Source organism: Parambassis ranga, chromosome 12, assembly GCF_900634625.1.
Source record: "Parambassis ranga chromosome 12, fParRan2.1, whole genome shotgun sequence".
Classification (NCBI taxonomy): Eukaryota; Metazoa; Chordata; class Actinopteri; family Ambassidae; genus Parambassis; species Parambassis ranga.
Window position 1 is genome coordinate 14,805,233 of NC_041032.1, and position 22,568 is coordinate 14,827,800.

General features: G+C 44.5%; 2 protein-coding genes across 2 annotated transcripts; both read left to right on the plus strand.

The window, feature by feature from the left end:
• Positions 1-261: 261 nt before the first annotated feature.
• klhl8 (kelch-like family member 8) lies at positions 262-6,680 on the plus strand. Its single transcript, XM_028417851.1, has 12 exons — positions 262-334; positions 2,178-2,397; positions 2,471-2,532; positions 2,615-2,780; positions 2,864-3,184; positions 3,836-4,022; positions 4,418-4,561; positions 4,714-4,825; positions 4,910-5,078; positions 5,156-5,315; positions 5,415-5,616; positions 5,723-6,680. Exons 2-12 carry the CDS (start codon positions 2,200-2,202, stop codon positions 5,844-5,846), a joined length of 1,845 nt encoding a protein of 614 aa, XP_028273652.1. The 5' UTR covers positions 262-334; positions 2,178-2,199; the 3' UTR covers positions 5,847-6,680.
• A 1,232-nt stretch (positions 6,681-7,912) lies between these two features.
• Positions 7,913-21,647, plus strand: LOC114443487 (macrophage mannose receptor 1). The gene is made up of 50 exons (XM_028417563.1): positions 7,913-8,222; positions 9,009-9,154; positions 9,238-9,350; positions 9,438-9,577; positions 10,287-10,510; positions 10,602-10,708; positions 10,783-10,901; positions 10,975-11,110; positions 11,242-11,324; positions 11,401-11,520; positions 11,597-11,698; positions 11,781-11,939; positions 12,019-12,101; positions 13,214-13,358; positions 13,434-13,478; positions 13,565-13,732; positions 13,836-13,955; positions 14,032-14,142; positions 14,217-14,249; positions 14,323-14,457; positions 14,551-14,697; positions 14,762-14,896; positions 14,971-15,128; positions 15,274-15,418; positions 15,499-15,553; positions 15,631-15,697; positions 15,788-15,921; positions 16,000-16,043; positions 16,114-16,287; positions 16,365-16,519; positions 16,593-16,706; positions 16,787-16,902; positions 16,976-17,130; positions 17,211-17,416; positions 17,497-17,674; positions 17,746-17,970; positions 18,060-18,229; positions 18,309-18,379; positions 18,455-18,555; positions 18,640-18,759; positions 18,873-19,010; positions 19,088-19,242; positions 19,329-19,428; positions 19,510-19,745; positions 19,822-20,005; positions 20,116-20,364; positions 20,454-20,636; positions 20,733-20,789; positions 20,921-21,066; positions 21,150-21,647. The coding sequence occupies exons 1-50, from the start codon at positions 8,162-8,164 to the stop codon at positions 21,192-21,194; spliced, it is 6,513 nt and encodes a 2,170-aa protein (XP_028273364.1). The 5' UTR covers positions 7,913-8,161; the 3' UTR covers positions 21,195-21,647.
• The last annotated feature ends 921 nt before the right edge of the window (positions 21,648-22,568 follow it).

Consider the following 22,568-nt stretch of genomic DNA (forward strand, 5'->3'; position numbering starts at 1 on the left):
GGGCCAATCAGCTTAGCTCTCAGGGAGCTCAGAGGCAGATGTCAGCAGATTATTGTTTTTTTTTGCTTTGCAGGGGCAGTATTTACATCACAGAGACCTCTACATTACATTACAGCATGTCTGCTGTTTAATAAATGAAGCTTTTATATGTGAGACTGTCGGTTTTCAGCCTGTAAAGCCTCTTAGCAGCATTATCCTTTACTCCACCAGCTTCTGAGCCCCTTAATACCTGAAAACTACAGTACCCACAATGCACCTAGAAACACAACAAACGTGCCGATACCAAACATTCCACTCAATGAAGCCGGCATTTTAATTCTTGCTGCGACATGAGGTAATTAATTTAAATGTATTTAACATTAGCTGCAGGTTTTTACAACCCTGTAGTGTAATTTGTACCCGTCTATGTTTAGCCTTTTGGCTAAGTTGGTGGCTAAATCCGGTCCCGTTTGCTACCAGGTAACGTTAGCTGTCATACCGAGGCTAGTCTGCTAGCAAACAAGCTAATCATTCATGTTAGCTAGAAAGCTATTTCTTTAAATCACAGTCGGTGTAGTCTTTTGATTCTGTCTGTTTTCTGTTAGATTATGTTGTTGTTTACGCTGATTACTAGCTTATAACTGTACACGCTTGCTAACCAAGCTTTCTGCACAACATGTTGACGTGTGGTTGTAAGATTTAGCTTCCACACTTAAGGGGATCGACACACAAAACTAATCATGGCTAATGAGGTTGTTGTAATATTTAAGAGACAGGCGAATGTAAGCCTACATTAAACATGGACAACTTTTACATTTTCTCAAAGAAGCTGCTCATTACATATTATTTCATGTGTATATTTTAGGCTAGTTTTTCTGGCTACCTGACCCTAAATCTCTGTAAATGGTGTAAGGACTACATAGTAATTGTTGCAGCAAGCAAGCTGATATTGGAGGTCAGGATTGATCGAATGATAAACAGCATTTGGCATCAGTAAGTGTGGCTGCTGCATGAATGTGAGGTGAAGTAATGTAGCATGACAGCAGTTGGTCTTTAGGAGTGCACAACCCTCTTCTGTGTGCCTAATGGGACTTGCCAGTTGCTTAGTGTGAGAGAGTGTGTGTGTGTGTGTGTGTGTTTTTGTAGGACACAAACATGCATAGAAAACTAAGGTTGTTATCGGCTTTCAGTGTGCTGTTGTGTTATACATCTCTGTTGTTAAATTATTGACTGTCTCACTCCATTTACTCCTTATAAATAATGTAACACAGTCTGAGGATGTTGGCATCTCGATGGTAGGACAGCGATGAGTCTCCTCAGAAGTGGAAGGAGAGGCTTTGATCAGCAGCGCCTGTGATGGAACTTGATGTTTTCTGCTCTTATAGCTGAGCCGACTAGTGATGAGGGGGCGATACACTGAGACTATTCAGTGTCGGAGCAGCACAGCTTAAAAGAGAGACAGTGCAGCATCTGTAAGGTGTGGGTGGAGTTCCAGCTTCTGGCTGCCTGCTCTCAGTTTCTGTGCTCTCAAATATAGAGATCTTTCGACCGTGGAGATTTTTCATCTGATTCTGAAATAGGTAGAGTGTGTTTGTTTTTCAGTTGCTTTGTTTTATCTTTGAAGAATATTGAATTCGCTTGAAGGAAGCAGCTTGTCCTATTTCTACACTGTTTGCTCCAGACTTTGCTGCAAGGGGAAGTGACACTGAAAAAGAGGGGTGGGGGAGGAATACTGACCAAACTTGCTCAGCTGGCAGGCAGGCAGACAGGGTCTCCCACCACTCATTCCCCTTTCGTTACCTTCACTGAAGCTTGCAGAATGTTTTTTGCACGGACTTGTGGTTATTGACTGCTAATTGCTCTTGGATCAGGCAGCTTTGGGAAAAAAAGGGCTCGGTTATTTTTAATTGGTAGTGTTTTCACTTCCTCTGTTATTAGTTTTGACTGGAAAGTTATAAAAATGACAATCACAGCCTCCCACAAAGGCTGTTTTTCTATTTATAAAAGACACAAATCCTCATGAAGATGAAACCGAGAATAACTATAATCTCTGACTTTATCCTCATGGCTACATTAAAGACCGAAATCATCCGGATTTTTTTTAATCTTATTTTAGCTCATCTTGTAAAACTATCTTTATCTTGCATTTGAATTCCTATTACCTGTCATCTCTCTCTCTCTCTCTTTTTTTCTTGTAGGTGTAGCTTCCTGTAGCCCGCTATGGCACCAGGAGATGTGGTGCCAGACCATGCCAAACAGCAGAAGTCCAAGGAGAAGCGCATTGCGAACAGGGCATCTAAAGCAGAATGTGAGCCCGATGGGTCCTTCGTCTTCGAGGCTCATGAAGCCTGGAAGGACTTCCATAACTCTCTCAGGCATTTCTATGAAGTTGGGGAGCTCTGCGACGTCACACTGAAGGTAGTTCCTCTCTGAATGGACCCTTTTCATGATTACTGATATTTTATGAATGGTTTATTTTCTGTTTTCGTAGGTTGGCAGTAGGTTGATACCATGCCATAAGTTAGTACTGGCATGTGTTATCCCTTACTTCAGGTATGTTTTGTGTCATTTTTGTTAAGTATTTATCAGTAAAATGATGACAAAAATGATTTTGAGCGACTATTTCTTCCTTCAGAGCCATGTTCCTGTCAGAGATGTCAGAGGCCAAACAGGAGTTGATAGAGATCAAGGATTTTGATGGGGATGCCATTCAGGATTTGGTGCATTTTGCTTACTCGTCCAAGCTCACCTTAACTGTGGACAATGTCCAGCCTCTGCTTTACGCTGCCTGCATCCTTCAGGTAAAGAAACAGATTTATTCCGCACATGAACATATTAAAAAATATGTAAGAGCGTGCTTAGTTGTCATGTCTGGATGTGTCAGGTTGAGCTGGTGGCGAGAGCCTGCTGTGAGTACATGAAGGCCCATTTCCATCCCACCAACTGCCTGGCAGTTCGAACCTTTGCCGAGAGCCACAATCGCGTTGACCTGATGGACATGGCCGACCGCTACGCCTGCGAGCACTTCACCGAGGTAGTGGAGTGCGAGGACTTCACGTGTGTGTCGCCGCAGCACTTGCGTACGTTATTGTCCTCCGGTGAACTCAACATCCACTCAGAGACACAGGTGTACAACGCAGCGGTGAAATGGCTGAAAGCAAACCCACAGCACCACGAGGCCTGGCTGGACCAGATCATGTCGCAGGTGAGAGGACGCAGTTTGTTACATAATCAGAATCAGAATCACTTTATTTATCCCTGAGGGGAAATTCTTTTTTGTTACAGACACATAGAAATCAAAGATAAATTGAAATATATACTAAATATCTAAATACCTAGATAGCATTTAAATCCCTGGGTTGTATCTTTACTATTTATTAATATTTACTACTGTATAAAAACCTTTACAGAGTAAAGAGCATGACATGAATGTACAGTGTCTGAGTGACTGTTACAGTTCAGAGTTCAGTAGTTTGATTGAGACAGGCAGGAATGACTTCCTGTGTCTCTCAGTGGTGCATCATGGGAGTCGGAGTCTGTTGCTGAACAAGCTCCTGTAGCTGGTCAGCACAGTGTGGAGCGGGTGAGAGGGACAGTCCAGTATGGTCTTTATTTTGGACCACGTCCTCCTCTGACACACCTCTGTCAGAGAGTCCAGGTCCTCTCCTACAACATGGCCGCCCTTCCTGATGATTCTGTTGAGTCTTATGTTTATGTCCCTCACCCTCAGACTTCTGCCCCAGCAGACACCAGCATACATGATGGCACTGGCCACCACAGACTCATGGAACATCCTCTGTATCTTCACAGCTGTTTGAAGTCACTTATTCAAACATATTTCACGTGTCTCCTTCAGGTGCGCCTCCCCCTGCTCCCAATAGACTTTCTGACTGGAACAGTGGCAAAGGACGAGATGATCAAAGGTAACCTGAGTGTTCGGGACTTGATGGACGAGGCCAGAAACTACCATCTACACCTCAGCAACAAGGTGGTTCAGGACTTCGAGTATTCAGTCCGCACCATACCCCGGAAGCATACTGCAGGTACATTAAACTGATTTTCTGTTTTATCCTATTGAATCTATATATATATATAGACATACTTGAACCCAAGTGCCTCTCTGTATGGTCACACTAGGACACACCTTCCACCAAAACACAGAAACATGTCGCCTCATGTCTGTTTTTAATTGCACCTCCCACCTGTTTGCAGCTCTTGTTCATCATTCACCTTTGTTTGTTTGGCACTAAAATAGCACACAGATGCACAAAGCAAACGAAGGTCAGGAAATCACCCACAGTGCTGCTTTCACTGGTCGATGCACACACCTGACAAATAGCCTTCGTAGCAAATTGCCTGGAGGAAAAAAAAAGAAAGAATAACAATAATTAATGGAAATATTTTTGGCTGCGTACTTGATATGTTTAATGCTCCTTAGGGGTTTTGTTCTGTGTGGGCGGCCGGGGAGGCTCCGGTGACCCATTTCGCAGCATCGAATGCTACTCCATCACAAAAAACAGCTGGTTCTTTGGTCCTGAAATGAACAGCAGGCGACGTCACGTGGGGGTCATATCTGTAGGAGGTGAGTAACAAGTGCTTAATATATATATATATATATATATATATATATATATATATATATATATATATATATATATATATATATATATATATATATATATATATATCGTCACATCTCTGGTCACATGATCATAAACGGTTTGGTTTCCTCAGGCAAGGTCTATGCTGTCGGGGGCCACGATGGTAACGAACATTTAGGCAACATGGAGGTGTTTGACCCCCTCACAAACAAGTGGATGATGAAAGCTTCTATGAACACCAAAAGGTACAGGTTTATTACTTCATTCTGATTTTTAGGTGCATAGGTAAACAGAGGCCATAACGTGTTTTGTGTGACTCATTCTTCCAGGAGGGGTATAGCCCTGGCAGCTCTCGGTGGTCCTATATACGCCATTGGAGGTCTGGACGACAACTCCTGCTTCAATGACGTGGAGCGTTACGACATTGAAAGCGACTGCTGGAGTGCCGTGGCTCCGATGAACACTCCCAGAGGAGGAGTTGGATCTGTGGCACTGGGGGTAAACCTGAGAAGAGTCATTTATACGTGTCTGATGTGTGGATATTTATTTACAGCTTTGAACCTTCCTCTTGTCAGAATTACGTGTATGCAGTGGGCGGAAACGACGGCGTGGCGTCACTGTCCAGCGTGGAACGATATAATCCTCACCTCAACAGGTGGACAGAGGTGTGTGAGATGGGTCAGCGTCGGGCTGGAAATGGAGTCAGCAAACTGAACGGCTGCCTCTATGTAGTAGGTGAGAGGACGTCAGGTCGATGTTAGCGTGCTGCTGCTGCAGCTGTGGCTCTCTGTAAATCTCCTGCCGTGTTTAATATGCTTTCTCCTGTAATTTAAGGCGGTTTCGATGACAACTCGCCGCTGAGCTCCGTAGAACGCTTTGACCCACGGATGCACCGCTGGGAGTACGTGTCTGAGCTCACCACGCCGCGTGGGGGAGTCGGTGTCGCCACTGTGATGGGGAGAGTGTTTGCAGTCGGGGGACACAATGGAAACATTTACCTGAACACGGTGGAGGCGTTTGAGCCTCGAATGAACAGGTGAGGAGGAGAAATGGATCATAGGAGCATCTGTTAACGGTACAGCTCTAAAAATACATTTTTAAATTACGTACCCCCCCCCTCCCCGTCCCCTCATACTGTTTAGGTGGGAGCTGGTGGGCTCAGTATCTCACTGCCGTGCCGGAGCCGGGGTGGCCGTCTGCTCAGCTCACGTCAGCCAAATCAGAGACGTCGGCCAGGGCTCCAGCAACGTGGTCAACTGCATGTGACGGCCCGCTCTACGTACGTCACGTCCGATCGCACTGAACACAAACAAATAGCACACAAGATATCTCACCCAGCAAGGTTTGTTACTGTCGTTACCCCGAACGTCAGCTTTACTCTGACGTTCAGCTTTATTTGAGTATTAGGGAGGTTTAACTGACTTGAAGTGCACATTTGACAAATCTAAAGTCTTCTCTGACACAATAACATGCTCAAGACTTCTTTCGGTGTTACTTTGAATCATTGATGTAGTTCTTTGTACTGTTTGTTTTTCTGTTTTTACATATTTTTTTTAAAGGGAAAATAGTAGCTGAGCCTTGTATTTAATATAAAAATAACTTGAGACTGCTAGGTTTCTGTTCACACTATGAACAAGGACTTTGTTGCGGGCCAGTACGAAAGCATGTTAATAATAATATAATAAGACTGCCTGTTTGGGGGTGTGTTAGTGAAGTTTTGACAAATCAGCCATTTAAAGACATTCATACTGGATTCAACACCAGCCTGTGCAGAGAAACGTTTCCACCTTAAACGGGATGTTTAAGATGCAAATTTCTGACGTTCCTGCAGTCAGGAGAAGTGAAAGCAGTTCTGCCATTGTTGTGTTTTATTGGAACAAAGAAGTCATCACATATGAATATCAAACTGCTGCAAGTGCCAAACACGTTGTAAATACAATCCAGTTCCAACTGCCTGCTGAATCCCAAGTCGACTTTAATCCGGGACCTCTGAGCTGACAGGAGTCCAGGATCAGGATCAGAGCAATACGCTGTTTAACTCTTCAGTTACTTCAGTTCCCACTGTTGTTCAGAGATCTGTTAACACTGACAGGGCCGGAGCCGAGGGGGGCCGGGGGCCCGGGGGGGGGGGTTTAAATTCAAGATTTGACGATAGCTGGACTGTCAAAAATCCTGCATGCATGTGAGATTCAGCGGAGGCTCGTGTCTGCAGACGGTGCCGTTATATTTTAATATATGGATTTTGTTTTGTATATTATTAAAAAAAAATAAAAAAATAAATAGGCGTATCCTTGGCATTATTCTTTACAATATCTAATCCATTGCTGTGCACTATTTTCCTAGAATAGATGTGACATTTGAGAATATTTTTGTCCTATAAACGGAGAGTTTCATGTTAGAAGTTTAAGGATGTTTATTTAGCACATACCTATAGCTGCCAAAACAAAACAAAAAAACATGATTTCTGGTACAAACTGTTTAATGTTTGTAAAAGAAAAATCCTGTTTGTCACCACTGGTGTTGAAACTATCAATCATTTTTCAGCAAAATGAGCCTTTTTGTAAACGTGTGAACTTTGTGTTGTTCTTCCTCCTCTTGAACTGCTTCCATCTCGTGCTTTACTTGGTATAAATTGGAACAATAAAGTTATGTGTAAAGTTCACCTGGGGATTCCTCCTTTTCTGGACAAGTTTGTCTTCTAAAAAAACAAGAAAAAATCATCACATTTCAGTCTGAATAACAGATTTTTTTCTCTTCTCGTAAAAATTCATAAAATTAAACTTGCATGAAAAAATTATTTTCTGATTCTTGTGCATGTTCAGCAATATAAATGAGAAATTGATTTTAAATGTGTGTTTATTGTTTTGTAACATCCCATTAAAGCGCGTTACAAAGTAACAGCGGTGGCAGGCAGGGGTTCGGTTTTTATACGTTTATTGACGGTTGACATGTTTTTTACAAACGTTCTCTTCTGGACTTTGTGGTTTCACCTTGTCGGAGATGATTTTGCACATTTTTTAATGATATGTTTTTAAACTGAAGCTTCAAAATGGTGGCACAAACTGAAAACAATGTTACGTTCAAATAACTAAAATATTATTATCCTCATGTACTTTTTAGAGCTTGTTCTCACTGGTGAGACTCAACTTTTTAAACCCCTGAAGATATCTTAACTTTGCTTTGAGGTTAATTTGTAGCAACTAATTATTAAAATTCTGTTTTTTTTTGCCTTAATATCACACAGTGGGCTCCAAATTGCATAATGTCTGTAGATTTCAGGGTGAAAAAAGAGGTCAAGTGTGTGTCATCTGTGTTTTACTGCCCTCAGTCTTTGGACCCTGGACGAATGCTGAAAAGAGGTGAACCAAAGAGAGGATGCTCAGAGAGACCTGAACACTTGAGAGCAAGAACACATCACACACACCCACACACACTCCCTCACATATACAGGTAACACGCACACACGCACACACACACACTGCCTGTCAGGCTTAGGAGAGTTTGGAGGACAAACAAACTTGAAGTTTCTAGGATGTATAGAAACACACTGTGAGAGGTGAACACAGAAAAGTAAACGCAACATGGACGGAAGACGCAGAATGCTCCTGACGCTGATCAGCTTTGCTGCTCTCATTACCTCCGGTGAGTATTTCTTTTCTACTTTTTCATCCTTATCCATGTATTTTAGGTGTCTAAGTATTTTTTTTTAGCTTTGAAATGATTTTAGTTCTCAAATATGACTAAATATTGATTGAAATCTGATTTGAAAAAGGATTTTTAACCTGTGAATCACATGAATTATATGATATTTATGTGTAAAGATGCATCATGTGACCAAAAGTCTGCTGTAATATAAGCATTGTAAATGAGCATGAATATCACAGCTGTTGTTAAAAAACATGTTTCTGGTTATTTTAATTCTATTTTTTATTTTTATTTATTAAATTTTTTGTCAAATCTGATAAAAGTCCTCAGAAAGAAATGGTTGTTTTTGTTAGAAATAATCTAACTGGCAGACAATTGTACATTTTTTAAATATTTTGTACTCAGGGATCAAAAAATGATGAGTACTAGAATTCAATTTTTAATTGTTTTGCGTATTTTTGATGCTTCAGCCTGCGTTGTCAGCCATCAGTGGTCTATGTGTCGCCTTTCAACCAGTTAAAAAAGTGTGCAAAACATGTGATTCTGTGGTGTCTGTAAAGCTGTTAAAGTCAAACATTCACCCAAAGGATCAGTGTGAGGAGCTGACAGGTGACAGGTGTGGATCCGTCATGGGACTTTTATGATTCCAATGATTCACCAGCGTGTGATGTTTCACATTAAATTTTTCTACTCCTGATGTTTCAGACCTGTGTCCGAGCATCACCACGACAACACACATTCTGGTTTCTAATGGCTGTGTTGTTTTCATTCATGTGTTTCCAGCTCGTTGCCAGTGTCAGCCCGGCTGGAGGGAGAACGAGAACAAATGTTACTACTTTTCAGCTGATGCGAAGACGTGGCTGGAGGCCGAGACGTTTTGTTTGTCTCAGAACAGTAACCTGATGAGCATTCAGGACATTCATGAGCGGGTGAGACACACACACATATATACTAGATTCCTGCAGTAAATGAGTCAATGAGTCTTATTTTATTTATTTTATTTGGGCTCTAGTTGTGGGTCAGGACACAAATCGGCACAGAGATCTACTGGATCGGCCTGAACGACCAGGTCTCAGAAGGTGTCTGGGAGTGGAGTGACGGCAGTCCCTTCATTCATTACTTATCGTACGTAAAACAATGTCCCAACAGCAGCGTCAGACAGGAGCAGCCCTTCCTGTGTCAAATACGTGATCCTCCTCACTCTTGTTTCAGATACTGGATGCAGGGCCAGCCTGACAACTGGGGCGCAGACCCCGGGGAGGACTGTGGACAGGTGGTGGGATACAGCAACGGACAGTGGAATGATGAAAACTGCAATGTTAGGAGGAAATTCATCTGCAAGCACATCAACGGTGAGTGAAACCAGGGTGTTCATCCTTCATGATTAGGAAGCTGCACATGGGTTATTAATGGAAACAGTCAAATTATAAATATGATTTTACACTTTGTGCTGGTGACGCGTGCCAAATTTGTCAGATAATCTGATGGATTAGGGGAATAAAGAGATCATTTTTACCATTTTACACCAACGTTTAAGGCTAACGATGTTAACGATGTTGTCTCATTATTCACCTCCATGTTAAAATGTTGTGGTTTCTCTTGGCACAGACCTGCTAACCACCTACTAGAATGCAGACATGTGTGATTTATATCTCAGTTCTGGTACAATGTGTCAAAAACTGGACACTGCTGTCTTAAAGTAAGAGGGTTCCTGGTTCAGGTCTGGCTGAGAGCCTTTCTGTGTGGATTTTGCATGCTCCAAGTTCCTCCCACATTCCAAAGGTGTGCATGTTAATTAGACACTCTAAACTGGCTGCAGGTGTGAGTGTGAGTGGATGTTTGTGTCTCCATGTTAGTCCCTGTGATGGACTGGCGACCTGTCCAGGATGTGCATTGACAGCTGGGACAGACTCCAGCCCCACTCGACCCTGTAGTTCAGGACAAAGCCGGTTTAAAAATGGATGGATGAACCCTTTAAATGCTAAATATTTGAAAACTATTTTAAAGGTTTTGCTGTATTTTTGATTCTTGTAAACAATAAACAACACCTCCTCTCCTCAGAAAATCCTGCCCCTCAGTGTGACTTTGCCAACGGGTGGAGGCTGCACGGCTCCAACTGCTACAAGCTCAAGTCAGAAATGAGGAAGAGTTGGGCAGCGGCCAGGCACGACTGTGTGCAGGAAGGCGGAGACCTGGTGTCCATTATGTCAGCGGAAGAAAACCAGTATGTCTTAAGCACGTTAACAGATTCGCATCTGGACCTGTGGATCGGGCTGTCCACACTGGTGAGAGGAACAGGAAGCTGCGGTGTGGCTGTGAGAACCTGACCCGTTTCACTGAGTGCATGTTTGTGAAGATGAGTTTTGTTTTCTGCAGAAATGCAACAAGATCTCCTGCCAGGTTGAAGCGGGGAACAGTCAGTTTGCCTGGTCTGATGGTAACGAAGTGCACTACACAAACTGGATCCAAGGCGGACCCACAGCGTAAGAAATGACATCAGTATTCAAAACAGGAAGTCAGCTGATCAACCGTGGCTAAAATGTCTGTTCTTCATCAGTGACCCACAGGTCGGCAGCTGCACTGCAATGATCAAAGACACAGACGAGACGTTTGGACAGTGGATGATCCATGTGTGCAGATATGAGCGTCCCTACATGTGCAAACGTCCACTCAGCAGTAAGTCCTTCTAGAAAATCACAAAGATGAAGATGTATCAACAGTAACCTGGGTTTCTTTGCTCCTCCTGCAGCCATCTGTCCTCAGGGCTGGATGAGCTTTGGTGGCAGCTGCTACTGGATGGTCAGTAACATCAACCTCCTGACCACCTGGTACCAAGCGTTTACAAAGTGTTCTGATATGGGGGCCCATCTGCTCATCATAAACAGGTGGGGAAATCATAGAAGCTCATGTCTGCAGCTTCAATCTAAGAGATAAAGTCTCTCATCTAACTCTTGTTGAACTTAAGGACAGTCTGATCTGTCTCTTCTTAACTCTTTGTCCTCTTCTTAATGCACAGTCAAGATGAGCAGTTTTACATAAATGGGAAACTTCCGGACTTCCACCAAGTGGACATTCCTGACATCTGGATCGGTTTATCAGGTACATCACAGACTCCTTGTTTTGATGCTCGTTTTGTGTTGTTGTGTGTTAAATAAAGAATTTGTTTTATCACCAGACAAGGATCAGGACGGGACTTTTAAATGGGTGGATAAGTCTGAGGTTCAGTATTCAAACTACGGTCCCGGCTGGCCCCACAACACTGCAGGACTCTGGGATTGTGGTCAGATCTTCACAGGTAGGGAAGGACCTACATGCGGATGCTCACTACTTGATCTTATCATAACACCAGCTGAGTTTATGTTCTTCTCCAGGAAATTATGAAGGCAAGTGGGAAACGACAAACTGCTTCAAGAGTCTGGGTTACATCTGTGAGATGACAGGGGGACAGAACCCCAAACCCACTGTAGCTCCTGGTGAGTCAGACTCCATGGTCCCTGTTCACACACACACACACCTGATTTTTTTCTGTAATAACAGTTTGACCGTTTGCTCCAGATTCCCACTGTGACACTGGGTATTTGTTATACGGGGACTTCTGCTACCACTTTGAGAGTGAGACTGTCAAGAACTGGCAAGACGCTGAGGCTCGCTGCAGCGGAGAGCAGGGTCACCTGGTCAGCTTCCACTCACAGGAGGAGCTGAGCTTCCTGACTGGTGAGCAACAAACAACATACAAGAGCTGTGGCGTTCTTGTCGGACATTTTGTTGAGATATGGTGACTTTTTTTCTGCAGCTCATATGCCAGGAGAGGCCTGGGTGGGTTTAAATGACATCAACGTGGAAGGCCAATTTGTGTACACGGACGGCACAGCTGCAGTAAGTGATAACCACCAATTCATATAATCCTTGGGCCTTGTTGGTACCACTCAAGCTGGCAAAGGGTGCTTATACTTTTTGAAAAGATGCGTGTCTGTAGTCAACATTTTGGTATGATACACTATCGAAATCACAACTAAATTATTGTTGTCAGCTGTTAAACTTACCCTCCCCCGAGGAAAATATGCTTTTTTGACAATAACCCTAACCCTAGCTGTAATCCTAACCCTGATGCAGAGCTAGGGTAAGCATCTCAGCCGTCGTGAGGCGTAGAGAATTTTTTTTTTTTAAATAAAAAAAAATCACTATAAAAAAATCGATAAAAGCTGCAACAGATATTTCACTGTATTATTGTTAAAGAAGGCCTCCTCTATCACCACAGTGAGTTCCATGAAAAAATACTGTAGAATCATGGAGAAATGCAAGGTTGAACTGGCGCTAAAATCAGAATTTTTGAGAAATTTGGAATTTTAAAAAAATTGACTATTAATAATGCATAAAAGCTGCAGCAGATATTTCACTGTATTATTGTTACAGAAGGCCTCCTGTATCACCACAGTGAGTTTCATGAAAAAATACTGCAGAATTATGGAGAAATGCAAGGTTGAACTGGCGCTAAAATCTGAATTTTTGAGAAATTTAGAATGTTTTAAAAATTCACTATAAATAATCCATAAAGGATGCAGCAGATATTTCACTGTATTATTGTTACAGAAGGCCTTCTCTATCACCACAGTGAGTTTCATTAAAAAATACTGCAGAATTATGGAGAAATGCAAGGTTGAATTGGCGCTAAAATCAGAATTTTTGAGAAATTTAGAATTTTTAAAAAAATCACTATAAATAATCCATAAAAGCTGCAGCAGATATTTTACTGTATTTAGTTTACTGTATAAAGAAGGCCTCCTCTATCACCACAGTGAGTTTAATGCTATGCAATGGTTAGCATCCACAGCCTTTGTGAGGCTTAGAGCCTCAAGTGAGACATTCCCGTAGTGGCCTCAGTGAGCTGAATATAATGAACACTGAACCACAACTCTGCAACTGTCCTTACTGTGACCCTGACCTTGTCTGTGGAGTGTACACAATGTTTCTCACTTTGTGAAATTCAGGACTTATTGCCGTGGGCACCCAATCAGCCAGACAACTGGCAGAACAATGAGGACTGTGTGCACCTGAGAGGAATGACCCACCATGAGGCCGGAAAACTCAATGATGACTTCTGCACCTCCACAAAGGATTACATCTGCAAGAAGGGTCTGTTACTGTCTGTGGTTTCACTGTGTTCGTGTGCTGCTGTTTTTTGTAGTAACTGTGTGTTTTTTTCCACAGCTAAGGGACAAGGACCTCCTCCTCAGCCTCCGACGTCTGGACCAGGTCAGGTCCTCACTGATCTGATTGAACATGAAACCCATGGTGTGTACTATGCTGATTTATATGTGTGGTCATGTGATCTGTTACAGGCTGGAATACAAAATGTGGTTCTTGGATGTCGGACCCTTTCAATGACTACTGCTACCTGTTCAACTACCTGTCAATGAGGACGTGGGCTGAAGCTCGAGCCGACTGTGTCAACCAAGGAGGCGACCTTGTGAGCATCACTGACCCCTTTGAGCAGGCCTTCATACACGGTACAGTCCTTCCATCTCCATTACAGTGTTCTGACCAGAGGCAGCAAGGCCACTATGCATCACTCACACATCCTGTGTCCTCTGGTTGTTGTCCCCCTCACAGGTGTGATCCAGCAGAGTCCCACTGGGATCTCCCTGTGGATGGGCGGCCATGACTCCGTCACTGAAGGCGGCTGGGAGTGGATGGACGGCTCTCCCTTCAGATATATCCGATGGAGTGCAGGTATATTTAGTCGCAGTGTCATGTGACATCTGTCTCTTAGGGGAGAAAATTACTATTTTCTGGTCTTTCCACACAGGTAACCCAGACGACTACTTTGGTGAGGACTGCCTCTCTATACTTATTAACAGCGGCTACTGGAATGACGACAACTGCGAGCACAAAAGAGGATACATCTGCAAGAGGAAAGGTGCGAGATTCATTCAAGTCCTTGACACATGGAAAAAAACGATTAAGACTATTCACATCTGATCCTTCTTTCAGGAAACACACCAGAGCCTCCTCCACCTCATGATGGTAATGCTCCTTTCTTCATTCATTCTTTTTACACTTTACACTCATTAACATTGACTCATTGTTCTTGCTGCAGGTTTTATGACCGCCGTGGTCTGCCAGGACTCCTCCGCCGTCCTTCACTGTCCACAGGAAAGCGTCATCAACATCCAGTCTGCTTTCTACGGACGAAAAAGTGATGACATCTGTCCACATCTGGGTGGAGCAGGAGGTGCGGCACACAGCAATCACAAAATGAAATGAGGATTTGATTCTGCAAATCAGATCAATTTATTAATTAAGTAGTAAATGCTCTGTTCTCCAGGCAGCTGCACTGTAGACGGCATCCTGCCTCGGTACAGGAAGAATTGTGACAACCGCCAATACTGCTTTGCGTTCGCCCATGTGGACGAGGACCCGTGTCCCACTGTCTTTAAGTACCTTGAGATCGTCTACAGCTGTGAACAAAAAGGTGGGCTCCTCTTCCTTCTTGATTCATCTTTTAAAATCCAACCAACATCTGAATCCTCTCACAGTGTGTCTGCACGGACTGGGCGTTGAGGACGGGAACATCACCAACTCCCAGCTGTCTGCCTCCTCCTCCCTCGGCCTCTTCACTCCCGCCAATGCCCGTTTGAACGGAAACTCCTGCTGGATGCCTTCAGGAAGCCGTACGTACCAACTCAGCAGCCACGCATGAAATAATGCTCAAATCTAAAAAGCTCCCTCATGTCTCTTCTTGTAGCAACTTCAAGCTGGATTCAGGTGAACTTGGGCCAAACCAGAAAAGTCACAGGGATTGTAATCCAGGGTTGTCCTCAGAATGACCACTGGATTACCAAGTTTAAGATCCAGCACAGCATGGATGGACTAACGTGGACTGACCACACAGCCGATGGAGGGGTGAGTAAACCACATAAAATTATATTAAATTAAATTATTATATTATTATATATAATTATATAATTATTATATATAATTATTATTATATTAAAATATTAAGACAGTCAAAGGTCATACTAACCTGCATGTTTTTCCTTATTTTCAGATTTTCCCTGGTTCCACTGACAGGAACACCCCCGACACTCAGCTGCTGGGGACTCCTGTGTCGGCTAAGTTTGTCCGCATCCTTCCGCTGGAGTTTAACGTGCAGACAGGCCTTCGCTTTGACGTCTTAGGATGCACACCGGACTGTAAGACAGCTGCTTTGTTTGAGTATTCTGCTGCGATGCTGCTTATCTTCTGCTCATTAACACCATCTCTGCTTCAACAGATGCAATAACCTGTGCCGACAAGCCCAACTTTAACTTTGCCAACGATAAAATGACGTGAGTGGGAGCAGAAATATTCGTCTAAATATTTCTTCTGTTTTATGCGATTCATCAAACATTCATGCGTCTTTCAGCGTCCACTGTCCTGCAGGCTGCGCCAACGCTAATCACAGAATATATGGCACTTCAGTGTATCGTGGGGTAAGTATGCCCTTCATTTAATCTCTCAGACAAAATTTTTTGTGTTTTGTTTTATGTATTTTCTTTTTTTTTGTCTTCTGTTTCAATCAGGACTCAAACATCTGTGCAGCAGCGATCCATGCTGGAGTCATACTGAATGAAGTAGGAGGCGACTGCACACTGTTAAAAGCTCCGGGGCAGAACTTCTACGCCGGCTCCACCAGGAACGGTATCACCTCACAACAGTGAGTAAGACTGGTTTTTAATTCATTCTTATAAAATGGATCCATCCAAAGAAGCTAACTCACAACTTTCAATCACAGGTTTGATGGAAACTACGCCGTGTCCTACACGTTTGCAGACGGAGGTAAGTGGAGACATGTCTGTGTGTGACTCTGCGGTGGTTTTGTGGTGATTCTCACTCCTCGCTCACGCAGAGCTGAGATGTTCAGGACCTGACTGGTATGAGTTCGGAGAGTTTTGCTACAAACCGTTTGGAGACAAGAAGACCTGGCATAATGCACGGAGGAGCTGCAGGAACCTCGGTGCAGAACTCATGTCCATCCTCTCGATGAAGGAGCAGAGCTGGATAGAGAGCTACCTGTACATGGGTATGGCTCACAACACAGCAGCTGCAGTAGTATTTATTAAACCTCCTGCACACTGATTAAACTCATTTCCTCCTCAGTCACCAGTGACATGTGGACCGGCCTGAATGACCTGGTCGTGCCTGGAATGTTCACCTGGTCTGATGAGCATCTGGTGACCTTCACCTACTGGGCTCCAGGAGAACCAAACAACCACGACGGGTTCAGTGAGGACTGTGTGGAGATGTTGCACCAAGTGAGAAACCCTCATGAGTAAAAATGCATTTTATGTCACAGATTGAAAACTGACTCACCGATTTGTGTTCCAGACAGGCCGATGGAACGACGTGTCCTGCACAGAGCTCAACACCTACATGTGCAAAATGCCAAAAGGACATTACCCATTGCCCTCAGTGAAGCCCACAGTCTATGGCTGTTCTCAGGTAGCACATTACATGTTTCTTTGGACTCATAATATGAAGTTATTTTGCCATTTGAAGGGTACATTTCGCGGTGCTTTCAGGGCTGGGATGCATACGGCTACTCCTGCTACTGGATGGAAGAGACACCCATGACCTGGTATGAAGCCAGAGACTTCTGCAAGGAGCAGGACAGCTTCCTGCTGCACATCGGAGACATGTGAGTTCAATAAACATAAAACTTAAATAAAACCAGAACGGTTTTGATTCACTTCTCATTTGTTTCTCTGCAGCTATGAGCAGTCCCATTTCACCGTGGCGCTGACAGGAAAGACCGGCATGTGGTGGATTGGCCTGCGTGCTCATGGTGGAGTAACCGGAGGGGTCGACTACGTATGGGACAACGGCTCGCCCCTCACCTTCACTCACTGGGACAGAAACCAGCCAGGTACTGACCTCAGCAAGGGTCCTAACATCAAGATAAGAAAGAGCTTCCATGTCAGAAAACACCAACTGTTTTGTCTCCAGATAATGGGGACGGCACCTGTGTTGCTATGACAACGGGTCAGGTCGGTGGCTTCTGGGATGACGATCAGTGCTCTAACAAGTACGCCTTCATCTGTGAGAAGCCGAGACCCGACATCACCCCACCCACCAAGGCGCCAACTCCTCCTCCTGCACAGGGCTGTGCTGACAGCTGGACTGCCCTGCCCCACTTCAGGAACTGTTACAAGGTTCGTGACATAAACCTTTTAAAGCACTGATTCTCTGGGGAGGTCAGAGGTCAATATTCCTTCCCTGATGTGTACTGCAGCTCTTCCATAATATGGACTGGCCCAAGAAGAAGAGCTGGGGAGCAGCACATGAGGACTGTCTCTCCAGAGGGGCCAATCTGGTCAGCATCCACAATCAGGAGGAAGAAGAGTTTCTGTCTCTGTACAGCAAAGGCACCAGCAAGTGGATCGGCCTCAAGAACAACCCGGCAGAAGGAGGTGGGTTCGATGTTTTGCAGGCTAGATCCTGGTGGAAGCTGAACTCTCGGTTACCATTCCTCTGTCTTTAGGATACTCTTGGAGCGACGGCACGCCTCTGTCTCACACTAACTGGGGTCACGGGGAGCCAAACAATCACGAGGGCCGGGAGGACTGTGTGGAGATGGTGAGCAGCACCAACGGGACCTTCTCCTGGTGGAACGATCTCAACTGTGACGCTCATCAGGACTGGATATGCATGATCGCTAAGGGGAAGAAGCCCCTCCTGCCACCAGTGCCTCCACCTCCTCTGCCATGTAAACCCACCCAGAGGTTTCAGTGACAATGTTAACACAGACAGAGCACTGAAGTGTTAACCCCCTTTTTTCCATATCGTGCCCTTTAGCTCCAGACTGCGGCAGCAACCCGGGCTGGAGGAAGAACAACAACATCTGTTACTACTACAACGACACGGACGTAGTGGACTTCCACACCGCTATGAAACAGTGCTACGCAGAGAAGGCCTCGCTCGTGTCCATCCTGAACAAAGACGAACAGGCATATGTCAACAGCATGGTACGCCTGTTGTTCAGTCTTTAGGATGATTTACTGCAGAAAACGTTACAGTAACATGTTTGTTTTACTGCTCCTTCAGGTGGGGACTGGGAGGCTTTCTGCAGCCTGGATTGGAATGAGGTTGATGGGCGTTGCGAGTGAACAGTACATGTAAGTGAATCACTGTAAAATCTACATTTTCAATGAGCAGTCAGCAGCGATTGATCCATCATTCTGTCTGCTCAGGTGGGTCGACCACTCCCCTATCACGTACACTCACTGGGCTCCAGGTGAGCCCAACAACGCCAACGGGGAGGAGCAGTGTGTTCAGATGAACAGACATCAAGGTAAAATCTTTTCCATTCATAAAAAAATAAAAATAAATAAAAATTAGTTTTCCTGCATGACACATAGTCCACTCTGTTGTTCAGGCGGATGGAACGATGCCAACTGTGGCCGGGCCGGAGCTGGTTACGTATGTAAGAAGTTCCCCGGAGATGTTCACACCCCTCCTCCACCCACGCAGCCCTGGGAGGGCAACTGTCCTGCAGGTAACACCGCTGGTGGGGGGGCGTTTGCCTTTACCATCCCCGACGATACACAAATACATGTATATTAAAATAAAAGTGTTGCTGCTGCTCACTCTTCCCTCCCCTCTCTGCAGGTTGGATGCGTTTTAAGGATAAGTGCTTCCTCTTCAAAGGAAAAAAAGATGATATCAAAGCCAACTGGTCTTACGCTCGGAGCTGGTGCAAAGAGCAGGGAGGAGAGCTGGCGGTTATTGATGACCAGTATGAGAACGGTAAGCTCAGGCAGCAGATAACCTGGTATCTAAAAAAACAGACAGACAGCTGCTTCTACTTCACTCCTCTCCTGCAGACTTCGTCTCCAGTTACCTGAGGGACTTGAAGCGGGCCACGTGGATCGGCCTGTCGGATCTCCTGGTGGAGAATCAGTACGCCTGGAGTGATGGGGTGAGCCCAGTGCTGTACACCAACTGGAACGACAAAGAGCCCAACAATGCAGGAGGAGCGGTGAGGATGTACTCACTCTGCAGTTTATTTTTTTTTTAATAATTGTAGCAAATCAGATGGGAAAGCAACTCAAACTGTGTCCACAGGAGCACTGCGTGGCCATGACTCACGGCCACCTCGCAAGCGGGAAGTGGAACGATGACGCCTGTCACAAGGACCACAGCTTCGTCTGCTACAGGAAGAAATGTCAGTACACACTTCTATGCTTCTGCCATCTGATAATAATCTGAAAAAAAAAAGTGAATTCATAAAACTTCTCCACATCAGCAAGCAGCATCAACCCTCCTCCTCCGACCAAGAGCCCCTGCCCTGCTGGATACGTCTCCTGGTACCTGAACTGCTACAAGCTGGTGGAGCAGCCGGCGACCTGGGATGAAGCTCAGGCCGCCTGCGTGAAGGAAGGTGGCAACCTGGCCAGCATCGACATGAGCTACGACCAGGCCTTTGTAGCTGGAGTAGTCCTGCAGGGGAGAGCAGACGCCTGGATCGGACTCAAGCGCAAGGTGAGAAGAGACTCTGTAGCTTTCGCAGTAGCTGGATGTGATGGATCTAAACATCTCACTGCATCTTGTGATGCAGGGGAATGACTCCTACATATGGTCAGACGGCTGGCCGGTGTTTTTCACTGAATGGGGACCAGGAGAGCCCAGTAATGTCCCAGACGAGGGCTGCGTGAGCATGCACGCTTCACGCGCCTTCCACGGCACCTGGAACGACACCAAGTGTAGCCTGACTAAACCCTACATCTGCAAGATCACCTCAGGTGGAACACAGACACACACAGACACAGACAGACACAGACACACACACACAGACACAGACACACACACACACACGCACGCGCGCGCGCCTTACTGATTGTTTGACTTACAGAGAAACCACCACCGACTCCCTCCCCTGGTGACGGGATGTGTCTGACGCACTTTGTCCCGTACGGCCGCTACTGTTACTACGTGCATAACGGACAGGAGGGCTACTCATGGCCGGACTCCAGGCACCACTGCCAGTCAGTGAGGGCAGAGCTGGTGTCCATCCACAGCAGAGCAGAGGTGGAGTTCATCAGGAACCTCAACTACACCAAATATCACAACGTGTGGATCGGCCTCACCAGAGACCGCAACTGTGAGTCTGAAGAGAGGGGGGTGGGTGCAGAGGGACACAAATGAAAACAGCTCAGAATTCATAACAGCACCTACCTGTATGTCTTTCAGATGGCTGGGGCTGGACCGATAAGACATCTCTGGGCTTCTTCAACTGGGCTCCAGGTGAGCCCAATGCAGCCTTTCACCCTGGAGAGGTGGGCGAGGAGAACTGTGTGGAGATGTACCCGGACGGACGCTGGAATGACAACAACTGCCTGCAGAAGAGAGGCTTTGCCTGCCGCCACCGGCAGTGTAAGCACTGGTTTTTTGATCATCTACTCGGATTTCATTTTAATTTTATACATAAAACATAAACATAATTTATCTGTGTGTACAACTCTCTTTCAGACTATACAACAGATGATAACAAACATCCTATTTTTCCCACTGATGGACCAGCCAGCGGTAAGTCTGGTTATCATGAAGAGATTTACTCTTGGAAATATTAGCATGCATTGTATGTTTTCTTACCTGTCAGGATGCATAGCTAGAGGTCTAAACTGGTCTAAACAGCTCTGCTGTGTGTCTCTGTACAGATGGAGGGGTCATCGCCGGCGCCATCATTGGAGCGATTGTGATTTTCTGCTTGCTAGTAGGAGTGCTGTACTACGTCTTCAGCGTGCGCGGATACAAACCGAGCAGCTTTAGTTTCCCGACAAAAAGCAGCAGTAAGATTGACGTGGTAAGTGATCAACGCAGCTGTTTCACGTTTGGATACGGAGAGCGTAAAATCTCAGCCTCATGTCTTTTTTTGTCCTTTTGCAGCCTGCGTTCAACAACCCCAACTTTGGAGGAGAATCCGACACATAAGTCATCAAATTTTGTACAGTGCATCAACAATGAGACTTTTTAAAAAAACTAAATCACTAATGTAAATTGAAAGCTGGAGTTTTATAAGATTAAACAATAATGTATATACTGTTATGATTAAAAAAAAATAGGGATCAGAAAATTGTAATTCTCTGTACATCAATATGAACCTTTTACATCGAAATTGAGAATTGTTTTGAGTCTTAAACATAAAAAAATGAAACATTTAATTAGTTTCCAATGTTTATTCATGTCTGTACACTGCAACACAAATTTTTTTTTTTTACACATTTTACGCAAAAAAAAAAAAGCATCCTTCAAAAACCGCTCCGAACAAAAAGCCACAGATGAGACAAAGAACCCAGACTTTCAGAAAACAGATGAAGCCATTTATGAATATTGCAGTGTCAACTTGAAAAAGCCTGTACATAAAAAAAATCCCAAATTCTTCTGCAGCACCAGTGTACTCGCTCCTTGCTTATAAAAAAATATCACTTTATATGTGAGAAAATAAAGTCCGGAACACTTCGTGATCCTTGTTAAGCCCTTTTGTTTGTCATGAAATTGCACCGACACACCAGCTGAATTACACAATTACACAACATTCAAAACCCCGTGGAGCCGTTCCAATGCTCAACCACAATGTCTCTTCTTCTTCTTCATCTTCAGCATCACATTTACACACACTGATTACTTCTGTATCCTCCTGTGATATCAATGTCAACAACTCAATTTATTTTTTGACAATAATGCAATGAATTGAACACAAAATACTCCCAAAACCGCCTTCTTTAGTCAATTTTGGCCTTTACTTCTCCATCCCACAAATTTAGTTACAAACACAAAAGTGTGGGAAACATTCAGGTGCTCAACTTAAAGGGAACCCTACAGCTGTGCTATACTTAAAAGGTAACTCAAATGTGAACCTACACTCATTGTCTGCAAGATACGTCTTTGGTTTAAGTTCACTTTGGGTTTGCTGAAATCATTCCTTCTGCTCATTCTGACCACAAACAGCCCAAAAAAAACATTGTCTTTTTTGTGTGCATGTTCATACAAAGCTTAAATGCATTGGTATAAATAGTATCTGTACTTTTCCACAGTCACCTAGCGTCTCCTCTTAGCTTAAGCTAATGATAATGGAAGCATCAAGCCCATCCAGCACGCTAAAGTCTATGTCCAATCAAGAAACGACCTCCTCACTGACACCAACCCCTCAAATCCAAGATGGCTGCTTAAACACATAGTACAGTCCACGTCCTGTCTGCAGACATGATGCTGTTGGCGTGTGCATGCACTACATACTGTATAATCCACTGCTATCAGCTGCTATTGGTCACAACATGTTGATTTTCCAGCTTGAACCCGTGCTTA

Excerpts from the sequence above, each read along its gene's own strand:
- klhl8 (XM_028417851.1), top strand. The coding sequence starts at position 2,200 with ATGGCACCAGGAGATGTGGTGCCAGACCATGCCAAACAGCAGAAGTCC. Across the intron at positions 4,023-4,417 it reads ACCCCGGAAGCATACTGCAG|GGGTTTTGTTCTGTGTGGGC; the intron begins GTACATTAAACT and ends AATGCTCCTTAG. Across the intron at positions 5,079-5,155 it reads TTGGATCTGTGGCACTGGGG|AATTACGTGTATGCAGTGGG; the intron begins GTAAACCTGAGA and ends TCCTCTTGTCAG.
- LOC114443487 (XM_028417563.1), top strand. The coding sequence starts at position 8,162 with ATGGACGGAAGACGCAGAATGCTCCTGACGCTGATCAGCTTTGCTGCT. Across the intron at positions 11,699-11,780 it reads CAAACCCACTGTAGCTCCTG|ATTCCCACTGTGACACTGGG; the intron begins GTGAGTCAGACT and ends CGTTTGCTCCAG. Across the intron at positions 18,230-18,308 it reads AGGCATATGTCAACAGCATG|GTGGGGACTGGGAGGCTTTC; the intron begins GTACGCCTGTTG and ends CTGCTCCTTCAG.